Source organism: Enhydra lutris, unplaced genomic scaffold, assembly GCF_002288905.1.
Source record: "Enhydra lutris kenyoni isolate GAN:26980312 unplaced genomic scaffold, ASM228890v2 scaffoldscaffold56, whole genome shotgun sequence".
Taxonomy (NCBI): Eukaryota; Metazoa; Chordata; class Mammalia; order Carnivora; family Mustelidae; genus Enhydra; species Enhydra lutris.
The window spans coordinates 4,929,276-4,949,052 of NW_019154140.1; the positions used below are offsets into that span (position 1 = coordinate 4,929,276).

At 34.6% G+C, this 19,777-nt stretch overlaps 1 protein-coding gene across 2 annotated transcripts in view; it reads right to left on the bottom strand.

The window, feature by feature from the left end:
- The window catches only part of LOC111157814 (SR-related CTD associated factor 11), a 74,188-nt gene that overhangs the window by 16,321 nt on the left and 38,090 nt on the right, over nt 1-19,777 (bottom strand). For both annotated transcript variants that reach the window (XM_022519477.1, XM_022519476.1), the window contains exons 5-7: nt 15,093-15,170; nt 11,589-11,689; nt 9,378-9,439 (exon numbers count right to left, since the gene is read on the bottom strand). In XM_022519477.1, the coding sequence (XP_022375185.1) occupies nt 9,378-9,439; nt 11,589-11,689; nt 15,093-15,170 (241 nt within the window). The remainder of the gene's footprint in view (nt 1-9,377; nt 9,440-11,588; nt 11,690-15,092; nt 15,171-19,777) is intronic.

A 19,777-nucleotide genomic window follows, 5' to 3' on the forward strand; every position in this document is an offset into this window, starting at 1 on the left:
TTTCCCTCTCCCACTGCTTGTGTTCCCTCTCTCGCTGTGTCTCTCTCAGTCAAATAAACAAAATCTTTAAAACAGACAAACAAACAAACACTTCAACCAGTTCTGTTTTTTGGTACCACCCATATCACCGCCTTCAAAGATAATGGAGGTCCTCAGACCCAAGACTGCCTAAGGTTCTATGGTATGTAAACTGATTTTTTCTTAACTCCATGCTCCCCATGAAAGGTTCAGCTATCTGCTTAGACAATTTTTTTTCTTTAAATAAACTCTACTGGCAACACAGGGCTTGAACTCATGACCCTAAGATTAAGAGTCACATGCTCTCCTCCCTGAGCCAGCCAGGCACCCCATCTGTTAAGACAATTTACCATTCACCTCACACAATCACTTTCAAGTTTTGTGGACATCTCTTATCTGCTGTCTCTTCTCCCTTGTTCTCTGGTTTTGTGGCTTAAAATTTTTCTTTTCTTTTCATTCTTTTGTTATCATTTTAGTAGGGTTCTGGGAAGGATTAGGGAATTAAACAGGTGCTATGTTTGTCAATCTGCTGTGCTTAGCTAGAAGGTTGTCTTGTTTGAGTTCAGCACATCCTTAACATGTTTCATGAAATACTAATTCCAAAAGATGTTTCATGAAAACATCTTTTCTACAATACAAACAAGTATGAAAAAGGCTTTTAACTTAGAGCCCATTATTTGGCAGGTACCCAGTTATAGCTTGATTAATTGATTCCAAAGTTAATAAAGCCATAATTAAATGATCTAGCATGTACTTAAAGAAGCACTCCATTAAGAAATGCCTAAAAAAGGGATACTTTTTATAAACTGCACCAATTATAAACTATTAGTCCAAACAAAAGATTAATGTTTATTCTAAGAAGTAAGTACATAAAGGACTTAAAAAAAAAAAGTATGACAACTCAGTTACCTAGTGTGAGTAAAGAAAGTAATATTTCCTCAATAAATTTGCCAAAGGTATGCTATCTAACCTTTCCCAGTATCTTCAAGTGAGGCACCAGTATCTTCATCATATGAAGAAACTAAATTAAACAATTTACATAATTTTACTACAGTCGCAGATGATTTAATGGAAAAACCAGTAAAAAACCTAAGTGGCCCAACTCCCAATAAAATCTATTAGGCCTTCTACAATTTTAACTAAAGTATAATTTCTAATTCAGATAAAAGAATTTCACAGTTTCACATGCTCTGTTCATTAGTTTGAGTAGTGTATAACATAAAGATAAATAACTTCAGGCATAAAGCCATACATAAATGTTCCAAGCAAAGTCCCTTCCTGCTTCAAAAAACTTTAAGAAATGAAAGAAGTACACTAAGCTGCTTCTAAAATCTACTTAAGCAGTTCTAGGTAAAGAAAAAAGGTTTTCTCAAGAAGTTTTTTATAAAAAGAAATTTAAATTATCCTTAGGACACAATGGCTCCTGTTCAGTGTAACAGGTTAAGTAAATAAAGATATATTTAATATGCATAACTTGCCACTAACTCTACCTTCACTTAATTTAATCTCTCCATTCTTTGCTCAGTCATCAAGTGGCTAAATTTAAGGGTCCAAGGTTGCTTTTCTCCTGTATAAAGGTTCATTTCTACCCTAAACTTTAGGACAATTACAAGTGACAATTTACAGATTCTCTCAGTGTCTTCTAAGGAGGCAGTCTGTTAATAAAAAAAAAAACCTAAAAAATCTCATGCAGAATATGAAAAAAAATTTTTTTTAAAAGGAGAAACATTTTAACATTTAACCTTTTAATGTAGTAGAACCAATGAAAACACACATCAGAAGGAATGTTACCAGCAAAGGGCAGTGATCACACCGGAGCACTATTAGATGCTAGGGGCTCTCTCTGTTACTGCTTCATACTGAATGAAGGGAGGGCTGCTGAGTCACTTTTTTTTTTTTTTTTATTAAAATTCAATTAATTAACATAGTGTATTACTGTATTACTGTACAGTTCAGTGATAGTACTTTTAGTATTAGTGTATTACTGTAGAGTTCAATGATATATCAGTTGTATATAACACCCAGTGCTCATTACATCAGGTACCCTCCTTAATGCCCATCACCCAGCTGTCCCATCCCCCATCCTTCTCCCTCCCAGTAACCCTGTTTGTTTCCTATGATTAAGAGTGTCTTATGGTTTGTCTCCCTCTGATTTCATCTTGTTTTATTTTTTCCTCCCTTCCCTTATGCTCCTCTGTTTTGTTTCTTAAATTCCACATATTGAGTGAAATCATATAATTGCCTTTCTCGGATTGACTTATTTCATTAAGCAAATACCCGTCCACATTACTGCAAATGGCGAGATTTCATTTTTTTGATGGCTGAGTATTTTCCATTGTATATATACACCATATCTTCTTTATCCACTTATCCACTGATGGACATCTGGGCTCTTTCCAGAGTTTGGCTATTGTGGACATTGCTGCTATAAGCATTGGGTGCAGGTGCCCCTTCAGATCACTACATTTGTATCTTTGGGATAGGTAGTGCAATTGCTGGGTCATAGCTCTATTTTTAACTTTTTGAGGAACCTCCATACTGTTTTCCAGAGTGGCTGTACCAGCTTGCATTCCCACAAGCAGTGTAAGAGGGAGGAAAGTGAAAATTAAAGGTTAAAAACTCTTTAATGTCCTATTCCTATAGGTGTGGTTTATAAACTAATCTGGAAAAAAAAAAAAAAGGACTGATAACACATTTCTGAAAGGTAAGGCAAAATAATCAAGGTTAATTGATCTATCAAGTAGGAAACAGACATGATGCTATCAAAATGATAGTTAATTTTATATTATTTTTTAGCTCAAAGGTACATCCAAATAAGACCCATCAAAATAAGATAATAATCTGAGTTATAAAAGCTACAGACAACCATAGAGTGAAAAGCTTAAGAAGGGTAACATTACTAATAGCATGCTTTAATATTTCTGTGTGGTGGGAAGAGATACCAGATACGGAGTCAGAAGACTGATCAAATTCTGGCTGCTCCAACTGTGAGCTGTGTGATCCTGGCCAAGATACCGAGCCTTTTAAAACTGTCTTAAAGTTTACAATTATTAATGATTTTGAACATTACATAAAGTACAAAAAATGACACCTACAGAGCAGACTTGACTAATGTTAAATTTAGCCATTTTTATTTAACATTAATCTGTCTCCTTCCTTTATTAAAGGAAACTACTTCCCTGAAATTGGAGGTAATGTTCTCATGCATGTTTTTGTTAAACTTCCTGAATCTCAGTTTTCTATTTGTTACATCTATAGATCAATTATCTTCTGTCATCAGGTAGTTGCAGCCAAGGACAATCAAACTGTTAAGCACTTAATGGTCACTACCACTTTGCATGATACCCTGGAAAATGCCATTTAGAAAATAACCACAAGAAACTTAGAATCATATAGAAAAAAACCCATATACCCAAGACAATATACTGCATTTTAACTATAAGTTAAAAGTTAACTATAAGGCCTTGAATTACTTTATGTACCACAATGGGGGAAGGGGGAAATGGCCAATTAAATTCTCACAGTACTCTTTCTTTTAATTACAGAAAATTTCAAACAGTAGAAAAGTAGACAGACTAGCATAATGAAATCCCCATATACCCAAATCCCAGTCTCCAAAATTATTAATTCATTCCCACTGTTAATTTATCTACAACCCTCTCAGGATCATTTAGAAATAATTCTGGACATTGTATCACTTAATACATAAATATTTCAGTATGTAACTCCAAAAAGACAAGGGGGAAAAAATCCTTAATACCATTCTCACAAATAAACAAACGAAAACCCAGTAATTCCTTAATATCAAATACCCAATGTTCAATTTTCCCCAAATGTCCACAGTTGTATTTTTTTTAAAAGATTTTATTTATTTGACAGAGAGGTGGAATGCACATATAAGCAGGCAGAACAGCAGGCAGAGGGAGATGGAGAAACAGGCTCCCCGCGGAGCAGAGAGCCCATTGTGGGGCTCCATCCCAGGACCCCGGGATGATGACCTGAGCGGAAGGTGGACACTTAACTGACTGTGCCACCCAGGCATCCCAAGTTGTATCTGCTTACTTTCTTTTTATGACATGTTAGAATAAGGATCCAAATAAGGTCCATAAATTGTGGTTGCCTTAATGTTTGTCTTTTTAATCCATAGTCTCCTCCAGCCCTCTTAAACTCCTTGAAATTTTCGGACTGAAGAAACCCAAGTCATTCATCTGTGTCTAAATTTTGCTGACTGCATCCCCTTGTAGTTGCTTAGTATGTTTCTGTGTTTCTATATACCCTATAAATCAGTAGTCAGATTTTTAATCAGATGCAGGGTTTTTCGTTTTGTTTTTACTACTGTATATTTGTTATTTACTTGTATAAGGAGGTGTTTAATGTTTGCTGCTCCCTCCTTTTGTGATGCTAACAACCACTGCTGATCACTGCCCAGGAGCCATTAATTCATTAGTTTACAAAATGCTGATATTCACAATCTGTAATTCCATCTAAAATTATTTGCTGAAATATTTCTTTAAAAAATTAACTTTCCTTTATTACTGTTCAATTATCCTCATCTATCCATTTACTGCGAGGAAAGGCATGAGAGATGCTTTGATATTTTTCTTCATGTACCAGTTTTCAAAATAAGTTAACCTCCTAGCATCCTCCTAAACAGATCAATTAGTGTGTTTACTTATAAGGTAGCATGATGAACTCTTGGATTTCAACTTATCTGACAGGTCTCAATAACTGTAGTTTTATTACTCTTCTTGATGCTCAAATTGTCCCATTTTTGGCAAGAGGGAACCCAAGCAAATTGATTCCTAAAGACTTTTTGTTATGATGCAAATAGTGTTTAAAAACTTCTTGCTTTTAGAAAAATGTTCTAGACACATCTTATTTACTACCTCAAATCTGGAATCAGTCAGTTATTTATTTCAAGATGCCCTGGTACTTTCATTGGGAAATGGTACTAGGAGAACACAACCTAGGCACCAGGGTTGGGGTACACTGTTATCACTTAGAAATTTTATTTTATAAATACTGTAACAACTCTTCCGTGTTTTACACTTCAGTGACTTTGTAAAGAATTCCCCCAAAATTCATGTCCACCTGGAACCTCAGAATATTATGACATTCAGAAATATGATCTTGGGGCACCTGGGTGGATCAGTTAAGCCTCTGCCTTCAGCTTAGGTCATGATCTCAGGATCCTGGGTTCGAGCTCCGCTCAATGGCATAGCGGGCTCCCTGCTCAGCAGGGAGTCTACTTCTCCCTCTCCCTCTGACCCTCCTCCACACTTGCACTCTCTCTTACTCTCAGATAAATAAATAAAATCTTAAAAAAAAAAAAAAAAAAGAAAGAGAGAAAGAAATAAAGAGGATCTTGGCAGATGCAATTCAGGTAAGATTGATCTAATACTAGATTAGGGTGGACATTAACTAAATTCAATGACAGTGTCCTTATCAGAGACAGAAAATGATATACAGGGAGACAAAGAGGAAGGACATGTGAAGACAGAGACAGAGATTCCAGTGATGCAGCTACAAGCCCAAGAGTGCCAAGGATTGCCAGGAGCCACCAGAAGTTAGGAAGAGACAAAGAAGGATTTTTCCCTAGAACCCCGAAAAGGATTATGGGTCTGCCAATGTTTTGACTTCAGAATTCTAACCACCAGAATGGTGAGAAAACAACCTGTTGGTTTAAACCACCAAGTTTGTGGTTAGTTTGTTACAGCAGCCCTAGGAAATGAATATAGGTCTAGGCATTTTTTTTTTTAAATAAAATCATAAACAAAAAATATACAGGTATAATAAATAGCTGAGGTATTTGTAAAACCTCCTTACATATAGAATCAAGCTTTTTCGAATTACACACCTTCCTTAACTTACAATGGGGTTATATACCAATAAACACACTGTAAGTTGAAAATACTTTAAAACGCATTTAATACATTTAGGACCTACTGAACCTTACAGCTTAGCTTAGGCCTACCTTTAACACACTCAGAACATTTCCCTTAGCCTATAATTGGGTAAAATCATGTAACACCAAACCTATTTTATAATAAAGTGTTGGATATCTCATGTAATTTACTGAGTACTGTACTGAAAGTGAAAAACAGAATGGTTGTATGGGTAGAGAGTAGTTTTAAGTATATTAGTTTTGTTACCCTTGTGATTGCATGGCTGACCAGGAGCTGCCTAATATCACAAGAGAGTAGTGTGCTATGTATCGCTAGACTTGGAAAAGATCAAAATTCAAAGAACACTTTCTACTGAATGTGTGTCACTTTCACACCACTAAGTCAGAAATCGTAAGTCTAACCATCATAAATTGGGGACCATCTGTAAGACAGCCCGAAGATAAATAGTTTATTTGCATATGACATGCAAACACCCGTATTTCTTCATAGAACCTCTACTTGGTTGTAGAGTAGGCATCTTACATGTTCAACAGAGAATTCCTGATTATACCCTCCTAAACACTGTACCAGCCTTCACCATTTTAGTAATCAGCAACTCCATTTTAACAATCAGGCCAAGACTTTATTTATTTTTTTTTTTAAAGATTTTATTTATTTATTTGACAGACAGAGATCACAAGTAGGCAGAGAGGCAGGCAGAGAGAGAGGAGGAAGCAGGCTCCCTGCTGAGCAGAGAGCCCGATGCGGGGCTCGATCCCAGGACCTTGGGATCATGACCTGAGCTGAAGGCAGAGGCTTTAACCCACTGAGCCACCCAGGCGCCCCAGGCCAAGACTTTAAAATCAACCTTATACCCAACATCCAATCCATCAGCAAATCCTGTTAATTTCCCCTTTGAAATACAATATATTCAGAATTGAACCACTTCTCACTACTTCCACTAATACCTTCTCCGCCCAATCTACCATGATCTTTGGCCTAGAAAATGACCACCTTATTAGTCTCTCAGTCCTCCTATGACCTGTTCCCCCTTAATAGGCAGAGCTGTCCTTTAATAATATGTCAGATGTTACCCCAGAAAGTGCTTCCCATCTCACACAGGCCCTAACGGCCCTGCCCACCAATGTCTTATTCTTCCTCCTCTACCTATCTAACTCAATCATTCTTGTCATATTGACCTCCGTAATATTCCTTGAACATATCAAGGTTGCTCTTGTCTCATGGCTTTTGCACTTGCTGTTATCTCACTTAGAACGCTCTTCCCTGAGATATTCTTTATGACTTCATCCCTTAATTCTTTTAGGTTGCTACTCAAATATAAACTCACCAAGAGGCTTTCCCTGACTACTTACATGAGATATCACCTCTACAATGTCATCATCCTTTATCACTTTACCCTGTTCTATTCTTCTTTAAAGCATTTATCACTACCTGTCATATTACACACATTTATCTTTTCATTGTCCACAGAAGATACTCCGTTAGCAAGCACTTTGTCTCTTTCGTATACTGCTATACTCCTAAGAGTCTACAACTGTGCTTAGCATGGTTTGTTGAATGAGATGAGTTGATCTCAATTCTCTGGCACTACTAGTACAAACATCTCACACTAAGTACATACTGTGTATGGATTTAGAACTTAAACCTGAGTAATTTTCATTAAATACAATACTTAAATACAAACTATGTTATCAGGTACATAATCTATTTCAATGCAGGAAGTAAAAGTGGCCATGTTGGATATATTAAATTCCCCAAGTAAAAAGCAACATCACAGAAAAAAACTGAAAGGAAAATCACCAGGTATCCTCAAATGAATCCAGACTTGTAAACACATTTGCTCATAATTACCTAGGTATTAGTTAGTACTTCTGTAGTATCCACTCATAAAGCATAATGAGTATTTTTTACTATCCTAAACCAAACAAATAATTCAGGCATCTTAACAAGTAGACATAGCACTATGTTAACAGGGCTTGGACAGTGTTAACCTTCTGGCAGGAATAGTTTTCTCTCTCTAAAAATAAGGCCAGGCAGAAGATAAACACCAAAGGAAATTACAGTAGTCTTAAAATTAAGATTAATACAGTGAAAGCATGCCAAATTATTTAAAGAAAATCTAAAACACCATTTAATCTTCCTCAGCCATAAATTTTGTATCAGATCCTAGAATTATACTGAGCAAAGGCTATCCATAAAAAACGATGCTAATCTATAGCAATGACAGAAAAAGTTTTGATATCTAAAGTTTTTTTTTTTTTAAAGATTTTATTTATTTATTTGACAGATCACAAGTAGGCAGAGAGGCAGGCAGAGAGAGAGAGGAGGAAGCAGGCTCCCTGCTGAGCAGAGAGCCCGATCCCAGGACTCTGGGATCATGACCTGAGCGGAAGGCAGAGGCTTTAACCCACTGAGCCACCCAGGCGCCCCGATATCTAAAGTTTTTAACAAAAGAAAAATGCTATATGACCACAGAAGTCCTTATATTGCAATTTCCTGTAAATAGTGAATTCAAAGGCAGTAAATCTGGGGATCCATGAACCTGAGAGATCATGTTAATTCTAATCAGCAAAAGTAACAACATCCAAACCTCATAATCTACAAAAAAATGAAGCTGCTTATCATTTACTTTTAAGAACAGTGAATTAATTAATTCTTTATATCTATAAACAGAACTTCATCGGAACCTAATCTGGAAAATAAATGTTCACCCCGCTGTTTATAAACAACCTATAGTAAGTTGTTCTTTGGAACAGAATCAATAGCCTGAGCCCTGAAGAGGAGTCACAAAGAACTGTGGTGCCATTTTTCTCACACCCTGCTGCAAAGCTTTCCTAACTTAGAGAACCATGCACTAGAAAAGAACAAAAGACAGGACTATTTAACTGCTCATCAGATAAATATCTAAGAGGTGCTCCATTTCCAAACAGTTTCAAGTTAGAAGTGTGATTAGAGGCCAAACCACTTCTTCTGGGAACTGTGAATTAACTTCCTATTGCCATAGACCTCTCTCAGTAACTATTAAGGCTACTGCTTACAGTTTCTGGCCCACAAGGTATTTTACCTTATCTCCCCTAAGGAATTCTGCACTAATGAATGGAGTAACACCACCTGCAGGCTGCTACCCACCAAATAATTAGAAAACACTCTTTTCTCCTTTTCCTTTTCTCTCTCTCTCTCTCTCTCTCTCACACACACACACACACACAGTGTGCACACACATGCACTGGCACTCAATCTCTTCCCTCCTTCCAAGCTGAGCATAAAAGGGGGGAAGGGAAAGCATAAATGATTACATGGCAATAGTTGATATAGGACTGAACACAACGTACAGAGCTCAGTAGAGTTCTCTGTGTGACTATTTTTTGAACCAAAATGTATCTAATAAGAACTTTAATGCAACCATTGAAGAAACAAAAAAAGGTAGAAAACCAAGTTAAACAAGTCACTTACTATGTGTCGTCTTCAAGTCCTTAAGTTTTGCATTTAACAGATCTTCTTTTATGACTTTTTTTCTGTAAACATTAATAGAGAGGTGAAATAACTAAGAGAACTTTGTTGTTCTGCTCATTTTTCAGTTCACTGACAAGCAAAATGAAATGGATTATGCACTGAGTTTTAAATTCTAGCAAAGAAAGAATGACCAGTTGCTACTCCCCATTCAGATGCCACTCTCCACTCCAATGACTTATAAGGGAGGTTCACTACCAAGAAAAAACAAACAAACAAACAAAAAAAACAAACCAAACCAAACAAAAAAACCACAATCCCCTTCCCTGGAACTGGTAGAAAGTAACAGAAAGGAAGGGGCATCAGGGGTATTGCACTGCTTTAGAAGGGAGAGGCAGCACTGAATGGATGTCGAGGTGCTACAGAGACTACAGTGAATATAAGATTGAATGAAAGGAATGCTAAAACATCCAAAGACTCCAAAAAAGAATATACTATAAATATTCAATAGCTGACAGGTTTTCCGCCTTGGGAGAAATTATGGAGGAGCTGACTTGGTAGGCAAAAGCAAATTATTATTTTGCATTTGTTATTTCTCTGTACCATCCCGCTACCACAAATCCCTGAGAAAAAGCAGTTAAGCATATGGACTACCTCAGCTGTGTTAGACCCAGTGTATGACCCTGTTATATAGGACATACAGTGATGACCACTGCACTCTCGGTAAGGGCCAAAGAACTGTGGTAATTCAGAGGAAGCATAAAAATGTATATTCTTGACACAGTCATAGCGAGTAACAGGAGCTGTATCAAGAATGAAGCTAGCAGAAGTTCCAGTGTCCTAGGAAAAGTGTGCTACCATCTTCTATGTAAACATAAATGCAAGAATCAAAACTGACTCCGAGTTAAAAGAAAATGTTAATAAAATTTGCTCTAATGCATTTACTAACTTGGGTTTATGGCTGTTCCACGAATCCCTTAAAATCACATACAAAGTCTTGTGTGTAAGTATGTCTTATGACCTGTTTTTCTGGTAGAAGCTGTCTGTTGTCTTCTACAGATTCTAAAATAAGTCCATAACTTCCAAAAAGATCTAAAGAGCCTCAGTGTTATAAACTGTGGCATGATTGCATAAATCTTAACAACTATTGTCAACTGTTTTAGTAACTAAATAAATCTACTCTGTTAAGAAATCAGTATTTAGGGGGTGCCTGGGTGGTACAGTCTGTTACGTGTCCAAACTCTTGGTTTCAGCTTGGGTCATGATCTCAGGGTTGGGAGATCGAGCTAAGCGAGGCTGCATGCTCAGCACAGAATCTGCTTAGACTCTCTCCCCCTCTACCACACACCCCTACTAAAATAAGTGAATGAATCTCTGAAAGAAAAAAAAAAGAAATTAGTATTCTGATTAAATATACTAATGAATCATAGGTTTAATTATGAATTTGACAATATATACTGTCTTAAGAATACAATTTTTAGAAAGCTCTGAATATATGTCAGATCAAAATGGGCTTAACTTCTAAATGTATTGGAACAATTTAAGTATTAATAATGAATTAATTTCCAGTACACTATCTACTCAATTTAGTTCAAAAAATATGTTAAATACCTAATAAACTCAAGTACTAAGCACTGTATTTCCAGGCAATTACATTTTAACAACAGTAATTAAAGAAAGAAATCCAAACATGTTAAAACATAAATGGTTGTTATGGTAGGTACCAAGTGCCTGCTACAATACAAAAAAGAAAACTATAAAGATAAAAATAAGCAGTTTCAATTATAACTGTCTCATAAAGAATGTTGTGCTACATCATTAGTTATTTTCTACTTTTTGTCCATAAATACTAGAGTGGTGCTAACCAAAATGTGGTCAGTGTACCAGTACTTAATCATTATTGGTTTGTCATAAACAGAAATGAATAAGCTTTAATTTGCACTGCTATAACATTTTTATTTTATAAAAATATTCATCTAAACAGATTACAGAAAAAAACAAAACAAAAAAATTCATCAAAAAGATAGTTCAAGTTCAATTCTCAGATTTCAGCGGGTCATTTCTTAATATCAGGAGTGTGCTTTAAAAGAAATAATTAAATACATTTAAACGCCACATTGTTCAAAAAAAAAAAAAGACAACTCTTTATTTTTTATTATTAGCTACCTTCTGGTTTTAAACGTTTGGACTCCACTTATGAAGTTCATCACTAACCTCATACAGCTTTTAGAATTTTCACAACAGGAGAGCTGCTTCTTAAAAGAGCTTTCAGTTTTCTTGTCTTTTGTTTCTCTCAAATGTCTTTTTACTTGAACCTAGAAGAAAAGCAAAATCCTTAAAGTGATAATCCAGCATCACAAATGATAGCCTATCAATTCTCCTCTGAAAGCGTAAAAAAATTAAAGAAGCAAAAATTTTCTGAATGAAAGAGTAGCCCAAACACATGCTTATTCATTCAAGTATCCTAAGCTATAAGACTGGTAAGTGTGCTAAGCTCCAGGGAAAAAAAATAGTGAGAGGCATGTAAACAGAAAGTGCTCTTGAGCACAGATCTCTGTATATATGTAGGACTGAGAAATTCACTATTTGAGGATAACAGAGAAGACTTTAATGAGTCGGTCTTAAAGAGTAGGAATTTGTCTAAGAAAAAAGTATTCTGAATAGAAGAAAGAACATAGTTACAAGGAACAATGAGAAGCCAATGCAGATCGGGAAGAAAATATTAGCAGGATATGAAGCTGATGTAACATATTAGGAACAGATTGTAAAGGGGTTCAAATAAGAAAATAATTCCAGGGGAAACAGTGAATAAATGGAGGTATTAAAGCAATGTAGAGAACAAACCAGTTAAGGAGAGACTATAAAGTCTGGGAAACCAGAAGAAAGCTCTTAGAATTGTGTAGCAGATCTATACACTGTGAGAGATAAGACACTAGCCATATGTGGTTATTGAGCACTGAAACGTGGCTTGTCTGAATTGAGATGTACTCTAAGTGCAAAATATACACTGTATTTCAAAGATATAGAACAACAAGGTAAAACCTCTCAATAATTCTTTAAAAATACTGTATGTTGACATAATACATTAGTTATGTTGGATTAAATATACTATAAAAATTTATTTTAACGGTTTCTTTTTACTCTTTCAATGTGACTACTGAAAGTAAAAATTTTATAGTGGCTTGTACTATATTTCTATTGGCAGAACCAGTCTAAATGACAGCATGAAGGTCTACAAAGAAGTGACAAAAAAGGAATGAAGAGAAAACAAATTTAAGACATTGCTCAGAAGGACTAGGCAAAGATGAGGGACAAAGAAAAAATGGAAAACTCCCAGATGAGTTCTGGATCTGTTAATGTTTACATTCCTCAGTATTCTACACAGAGATATCCAACAAGCAGATGAAAACTTTAATCTAGTTCTGAGGAAAGAGATCTGGGCTAGTGATAGTTTTAGAAGCCATACAAATACATGTAAGAGCTTATAACTACTGGAGTACTTGAGAAGATTTAGAGAGAAAGTATCCCCAGGACACTGAAAGGAATTTAAAATTTAAGAAATGATTTTTAAAAAGGTAAGGAAGGCAGAGATGTAAAGATTGAGAAAGGTCAGAAAAGTAAAACATACATACAAAATTCATAAAAAGATACCCTATAAGCCAAAGAAAATAAAGGGCAGTCAAAAGTACCACATGCAGAAAACAAAAAATTATCCCAAACCTCAGCGAGGACACTTTTACAGAGGTAAATGTTCAATATGAATTGAAAAGCAAGTATAAAAAGGGACTAAGCAAGTACAGATGTCTCACTCATTTAGTTGGAAAGGGATAAATAAAGTGAAGATTCAGAAGTAAAGGTCAAAGGAAAATATTAAAAACATATAGTTAATATCACATAATAAGAAATACTTGTTAAGTTTGACTAAATTAGGTTAACACTCCTCCAAACTTTTTAAAAAAAATTTTATTTGAGAGAGAAAGTCCCAAACAGATTGCACTCAGTGTGGTAACTAACCTGGGGCCCAATCTCACACCCCCAAGATCACAACCAAGCGGAAACAGAGTGGGGCACTCAACCAACTGCACCACCCAGGCGCCCCTGCAGACTTTTAATTTAAGTAAAATACAAACCATATTAAAGAAAACATAAATTGTTAATCTAAGCAACAAAAACAGTATTTCACATAAAGCAACAAAACAAAGTTTTAGAGGAAAATATCTTTGGAAGCTAGTTCATGCCAATACATCTTCAGCAACATTATATATATAGTCTGGAAAAATAGAGAATCTATCTTTCAGAGAAGCCATGCTTTAATTTTGATCATAACATTTATATAGTATCTTTCTCCAAGACATACTAATTTATATAGATGCACAATTAACACAATTACAACAAGCAAAATCATTTTTTACGTATGTCACGTTATTTGAATTATAGTCTCATTTGTTCCTTATGTCACTGAGACTCATCTGGTAAAAATATATCAAAACAAATTATAAATACCTCCATTGAGAATACCTTATGCTTAAATAGTTGTATGTCACTTCCATACCCCTTTCTACTCATAAAGACAGCAACCAAGTTGTTATGGGCTTATCATGCTACTTGGGAACAGTCTTCCTCTCTACCCCTCATCAGTGGCATCAGGTATGTATATATTGAAAATTCCTTTTTTTTTTTTTTTTTTTTGGTAAACTCTACCTGCAAACAGGGGCTTGAACTCATTACCCTAAGATCAAGAGCTGCATGTTCTACCAACTGAGCCAGCCAAGTACCGCAATGCATCATTCATGACTTGTAAATGTTATCTCAAGAAATCTTCTCATATATCTTATACAACTACTTACTCTCCTTTTGTCATTTCACCTTTTATTCATTAACTCAGGAATATGTTCCTATTTCTTTTTTCTTCTTTTATTTGTAAGCCAAATATTAATCTAAATACAAACCATAATCATGGTTCATAACCATAAATAACATCAATGAGGTATGTATTTAAATGTGCATCTCATGAAAGTGATTAGGATTAAGTATTACAATAAAATTGTACTTAAAGAGTGAAAGTCATCTGCCTATACTAACCCTGAAACTGTGAGCAGTCTCTCTAAAGATCTCTACAAAACCCCGTATTCTCCAATTGCTCACTTTCTTTCAAGCACCAGCATTTAAAAACAAAGATACCATTTTATATTTAGTTTTATTGGCTTAATCTTCCAAACATAATAATGCTTTTCATGAAAAACAATTTTCAGGTCTTTCAAACTTAAGTTTTTGTGGGGTCAGTCTTTGAATCTCATATTCCATTTCAAACCCCTTTTCAATGGAAAAATACATTCAAAGCACTATCCAATTAATTAGTAAATGTTTCTGATATATAAACATCCTCACACTAAAAACATTCTAAAAATTTAAACCTCCTACAATTTAAGACTAAATGTGAAACTTCCTTTAGAGCATCAGAAGTCATATTTTGTGGAAAATCGTAAGGTGACTACCATGGATATGTCTTCTTTGAGAGGGCAAAGAATAAAAAGGGTTCATAATTTTTGTAGCCTTGTAGAAAAGTCTAGGCTTGCCATGCCGAATAGAAATAATAATCACATATTAAACCTAAAGTTGAACAATTCATAAATATACTCAAACTGGAAATCTATTAAGGGAAAATCATCTCACCTAAGTTTATACATTTCATACTGCAAAGTAAAACATAAACCTTACCTTAACACAACCTTCCAATGCACTCAATTTAAACACTGCCTGAAATGGTTTTCGGTCTACAGGACATGAAGCCAGTATCTGAAAAATGATTAGCAAATTGTAACTTTACAAATGTTTCTTTAGAACAGATCAAAATTAAACCATAACAAATGCATTTATAATAAGTTTTCCACTAGAAAAGGAAACAGAGAAATAATTTCTCTTCTTTCAAAGATAAAGATAAAATACTTTCTACCTGTACCATGTCAAAGTCTAATAAATAAAATAGATAATAAATAAAAAAGTAATAAATATCCTAAATTTGTTCAATTCATTCAAACATTTACTGAGCACCTACTACATGCTGGCTAGATAAGTGTACTACACCAATCTGCAAGAGATAAAATCTCTATTATCAAGATATCAAGATAATTCCATTAAGATCTGCTTGCCCAGCTGAGAACTACTGGTATACTGAAAGGAGAACTACATGGAAATCAATAGCTCGTGACCTAAAGCACTTGGGCAACTCTAAATCAGCTGTAGAAAGGAATGACTTGGACAGGTCCTATACAGATCTTAATATTCTATGACTTAATATTTCTCTCCAAATCGATAGTTTTGAATGAACAGTTACACCAGCAATAATGTCTCCAGAAGTAGTTTCCTATATATCCTTTAGGGGATATTCCACACATACATATATATATGGTGTATCTTTTTAATATATAGTATAACTAAACATATGCTGAACTAAATTTTTTCTCTTAATTATGTATCTTAAACTGGTTTGTATTACTATTATTATTAGTAGTAATATATTAGTAATATAATTATTATAATATATAATATATAATAATATAATTATTACTAATATATTACTATATTACTATTTCTGAGTGGTCCCATTCTCTATTAATAACTCTATTATTAATTATTAATTAATAATAATAGTTAATAAGTATGGTATGCTTAAAAGTTTTGATTTATGGGGCGCCTGGGTGGCTCAGTGGGTTAAGCCGCTGCCTTCGGCTCAGGTCATGATCCCAGGGTCCTGGATCAAGTTCCGCATCGGGCTCTCTGCTCAGCGGGGAGCCTGCTTCTTCACCCCCCACCACCCCGCCTGCTTCTCTGCCTACTTGTGATCTCTGTCAAATAAATAAACAAAATCTTTAAAAAAAAAAAAAAAAAGAGTTTTAGTTTACATTTCCTTTTATAGTAAGATTGGGCATATTTTTGTATTTTTAAGTGCTTTACAAAGTTCCTTTTCTTTAAATTGTTTATTCATTGCCCTTTGCCTAACTTTTTTATTAAGTTTCTAGTCTTTTTAAAATTGAATTGTAGGCACTCCTTATAGATTAAGGAAAATAGTCTTTTGATCACAGTGATTCTAAATGAACTCTGATAAAATTATTTCCTATACTTTCAAAATAAATGTGCATCAACTATAGGAGTTTCTGTGATTACAGTATTTAAATATTTGCATAGAAATAGGTTTATATTATTTAAATTATTAAAGATACAGTATTTTGCCCATTGGTAGTATGATGAAGGGAAGATTCTATACCATATAAAAATAACAAAAGGTGATATTACTAATGCTTATGGTTATAAAAGTAAAACAGGATTTTAAAAATGTAATAGCAACAGCCTAAAAGACCACAGGATAGTAGTGGAATTTTGATAAATTATCTTATATTCTCTAGTGAGAAATGTTGTTGGGGCGCCTGGGTGGCTCAGTGGGTTAAAGCCTCTGCCTTCAGCTCAGGTCGTGGTCTCAGGGTCCTGGGATCGAGCCCCACATCTGGCTCTCTGCTCGGCAGCAAGCCTGCTTCCCGTCCCCTCTTTCTGCCTGCCTCTCTGCCTACTTGTGATCTCTGTCTGTCAAATAAATAATAAATAAAATCTTAAAAAAAAAAATGTTGTCATTTTTGCCTTTCTGGACTATGGAACATACCAAGATACACTTATATAAGCACAGGTCGATAGACTATGTGTAGACTTTGATCATAGAATACATTTTCACAAAGCCTGTGAATCACTTTGAGAGTAGCCAAAATACAAGTTGAGTTACTTTCTACTTACTGTAAAAAGTAGTTTTTCTCTTCCTCTTAAGTCGGCCTTGATAAAATGCTTTACCACATCTGAATTAGGAAATGTGACCTTACTGCATTAAATCAGTTCAGACTGGTAGAAGCCAGCTCAGCTTACTTCCAAGTAGTAGGGATTTAGAATGCTATTACTTTCCTTACAGAAAACTTGACCCCTTAAGAAGCTTTGCAACAAATAGTGACAAAGCTGTCCATATCTTTTTTAATAATGCACTGCAAATATCAATTCTAGTTGAGTTCAAGGAACTCAACTATGTGATTGTTGCTTACCATATTAACATTTACTATATGAAATTCCTTAAACTAGAATTTAAGGAGATTAATTTAATACAACTAAATTTAAAACAATTTAATACAACTAAGGTTGTATTAATATATTTATAACTCAAAATAGTATTTAAAAGTAAAAATTTTCAAGGTGCCTGGATGGCTCAGTCGGTTAAGCGCCCAAATCAGGTCACGATCTCAGGGTTGTAGTAGGGTCAAGCCCCGTGTCAGGCTCCATACTGGGTGTAGAGCCTACTTCAGATTTTCTCTTTCCCTCTTCTGCCCCTCCCTCTCTCTGTCTCTCTCTCTGGTTTAAAAAAAAAAAGAATTAATAATAAATAAAAACTTTCAAGTTCTTATAAATAAGTTTCAGAATATTCTTACTTCTATTTTAAAGGTAAATTTAGATAAACATTAAAAAAAAAAAGATCAAACAATGATAGATGAAAACTGTTTCCATCCACGTTCTTTAAAAAACCATTAACAAAGATGTATGGAAGCTCTGAATTTACTATCTACTTTCATATCTTGCCCTGATATGTAACCATGAGCAAGTTACAGACTTCGTGCATCTCAGTTACCTCATTTGTGACTATGTGGATAATAGAACTTCTAAGGTTCTTACGGGAATTAATGGAATTAATCTTAGAAGAGTGTATGGCATATACTAAGCATTGTGTAAAGTCTTCTAAATATCAACTAACTTCACTGCACAAACAGAAAAAGCTTAGTTCATTAACAAAAAGACAACCCACAATATGATTTATACATACATGTGAGAGACCATTCTCAATGATTTTTATGGAAATTAAAATATTTCATTTTATTATAACTATTTCAAAACACTAAGATCTAACAAATAAAGAAAGCCACTGTGTTCAAGAAACTTACTCTAAATTAGGTGCAACAAATCTTTCAAAAACTTTGAAATTACGTAACTATTTTCTTATCAAATTTCCTCATTTGACACCAGCTATATGGCACTCCTGCCTTTAAAACTGACAGTTTTAACTGAGATATTCCATTTTGATGTTTCAAATAACAGGGTTCTGAGTAAGATTTTGGTTTTGTTCTGTTCTCCTTAAGCTTAATTGCCACAGATTTGTTTAAGGTTTCATTTGAAGAAAAGGTTTCACTGCTATTACAAAAACAAAAAGAAAACAGCAAAAAGTCAGAAAACCATTGTTATATATTATCAAAATTTGTATATGCTTACATTTTCTAAATCTAGTAGTACTAGAAAATAAGTTAATAGGTTTTCTTTAGCTCAGGCTCAGCCATCAGAAAAAATGCTGAAAACCAAGTTATCTTCCCCAGTTATGGAAGCAAAGGTCAGAAAACAAGCTACCTATAGTATCTTTGCCATGGCTAGTTAGAAATGATGATATCCAGTTCTGACCTTAGAACAGTTTAACAAAACATTTCAAAGGGTAAACAGAAGAGAAATTTGGTTATCCTGAGTTAAGTTGTCAGAGCATACTTCAATAAATTAAGACTGACTAAAGAAGGAGCGCCTGGGCACCTGGGTGGCTCAGTGGGTTAAAGCCTCTGCCTTCAGCTCAGGTCATGATCCCAGGGTCTTGGGATCGAGCCCCACATCAGGATCCCTGCTCAGCAGGAAGCCTGCTTCCTCCTCTCTCTCTCTGCCTCTCTGCCTACTTGTGATCTCTGTCTGTCAAATATATAAAAATAAATAAAATCTTTAAAAAAAAAAAAAAGATTGACTAAAGAAAAATAAAAAATACCAGATTTTTAAAAAATCAAGTGGATCATTAATTTTTTTGTTAATGTATACTGTAAGAAAAGTACACAGGGCAAAGTTCAAAGACACCATCATTAGCAGGTACTAATGCATAAAATTACAGATAACACAATGATCAAATACCTTTACTAGGCAAGTTTTGCAAATAGAGTTTAAAAAACAGTTTGCACTGGCCTAATTTTAAGCCATTCCCAAGGGTACTTCACCCTTATATCCAACAGACAGCCATTCAGAAAATGTCAGATATTTTAATCTTAGTCTTCATAATTTGTTACTAATATAGATGATCTAGTTTTTAAGTTGTATGGTTTTAAAAAATGCACAAGTAAAACTAATGTAGAAAATTCTGAACTAATACGCTTATTGTGCTTAAAAATGTGACTTCAGTTTTGAAGAAAATTATCCCAAATTTTGTTTTCCTTATATACAACAAAATAAATACCCCATGATTATTCACCATTTTGATTTCTTATATACATCAAAAATACTCAATCACCTATTTAAGCCAATATGACGTTCATTTCAATAATCTGTAAAGTATCTTACTTTGTTTCATAATCAACATA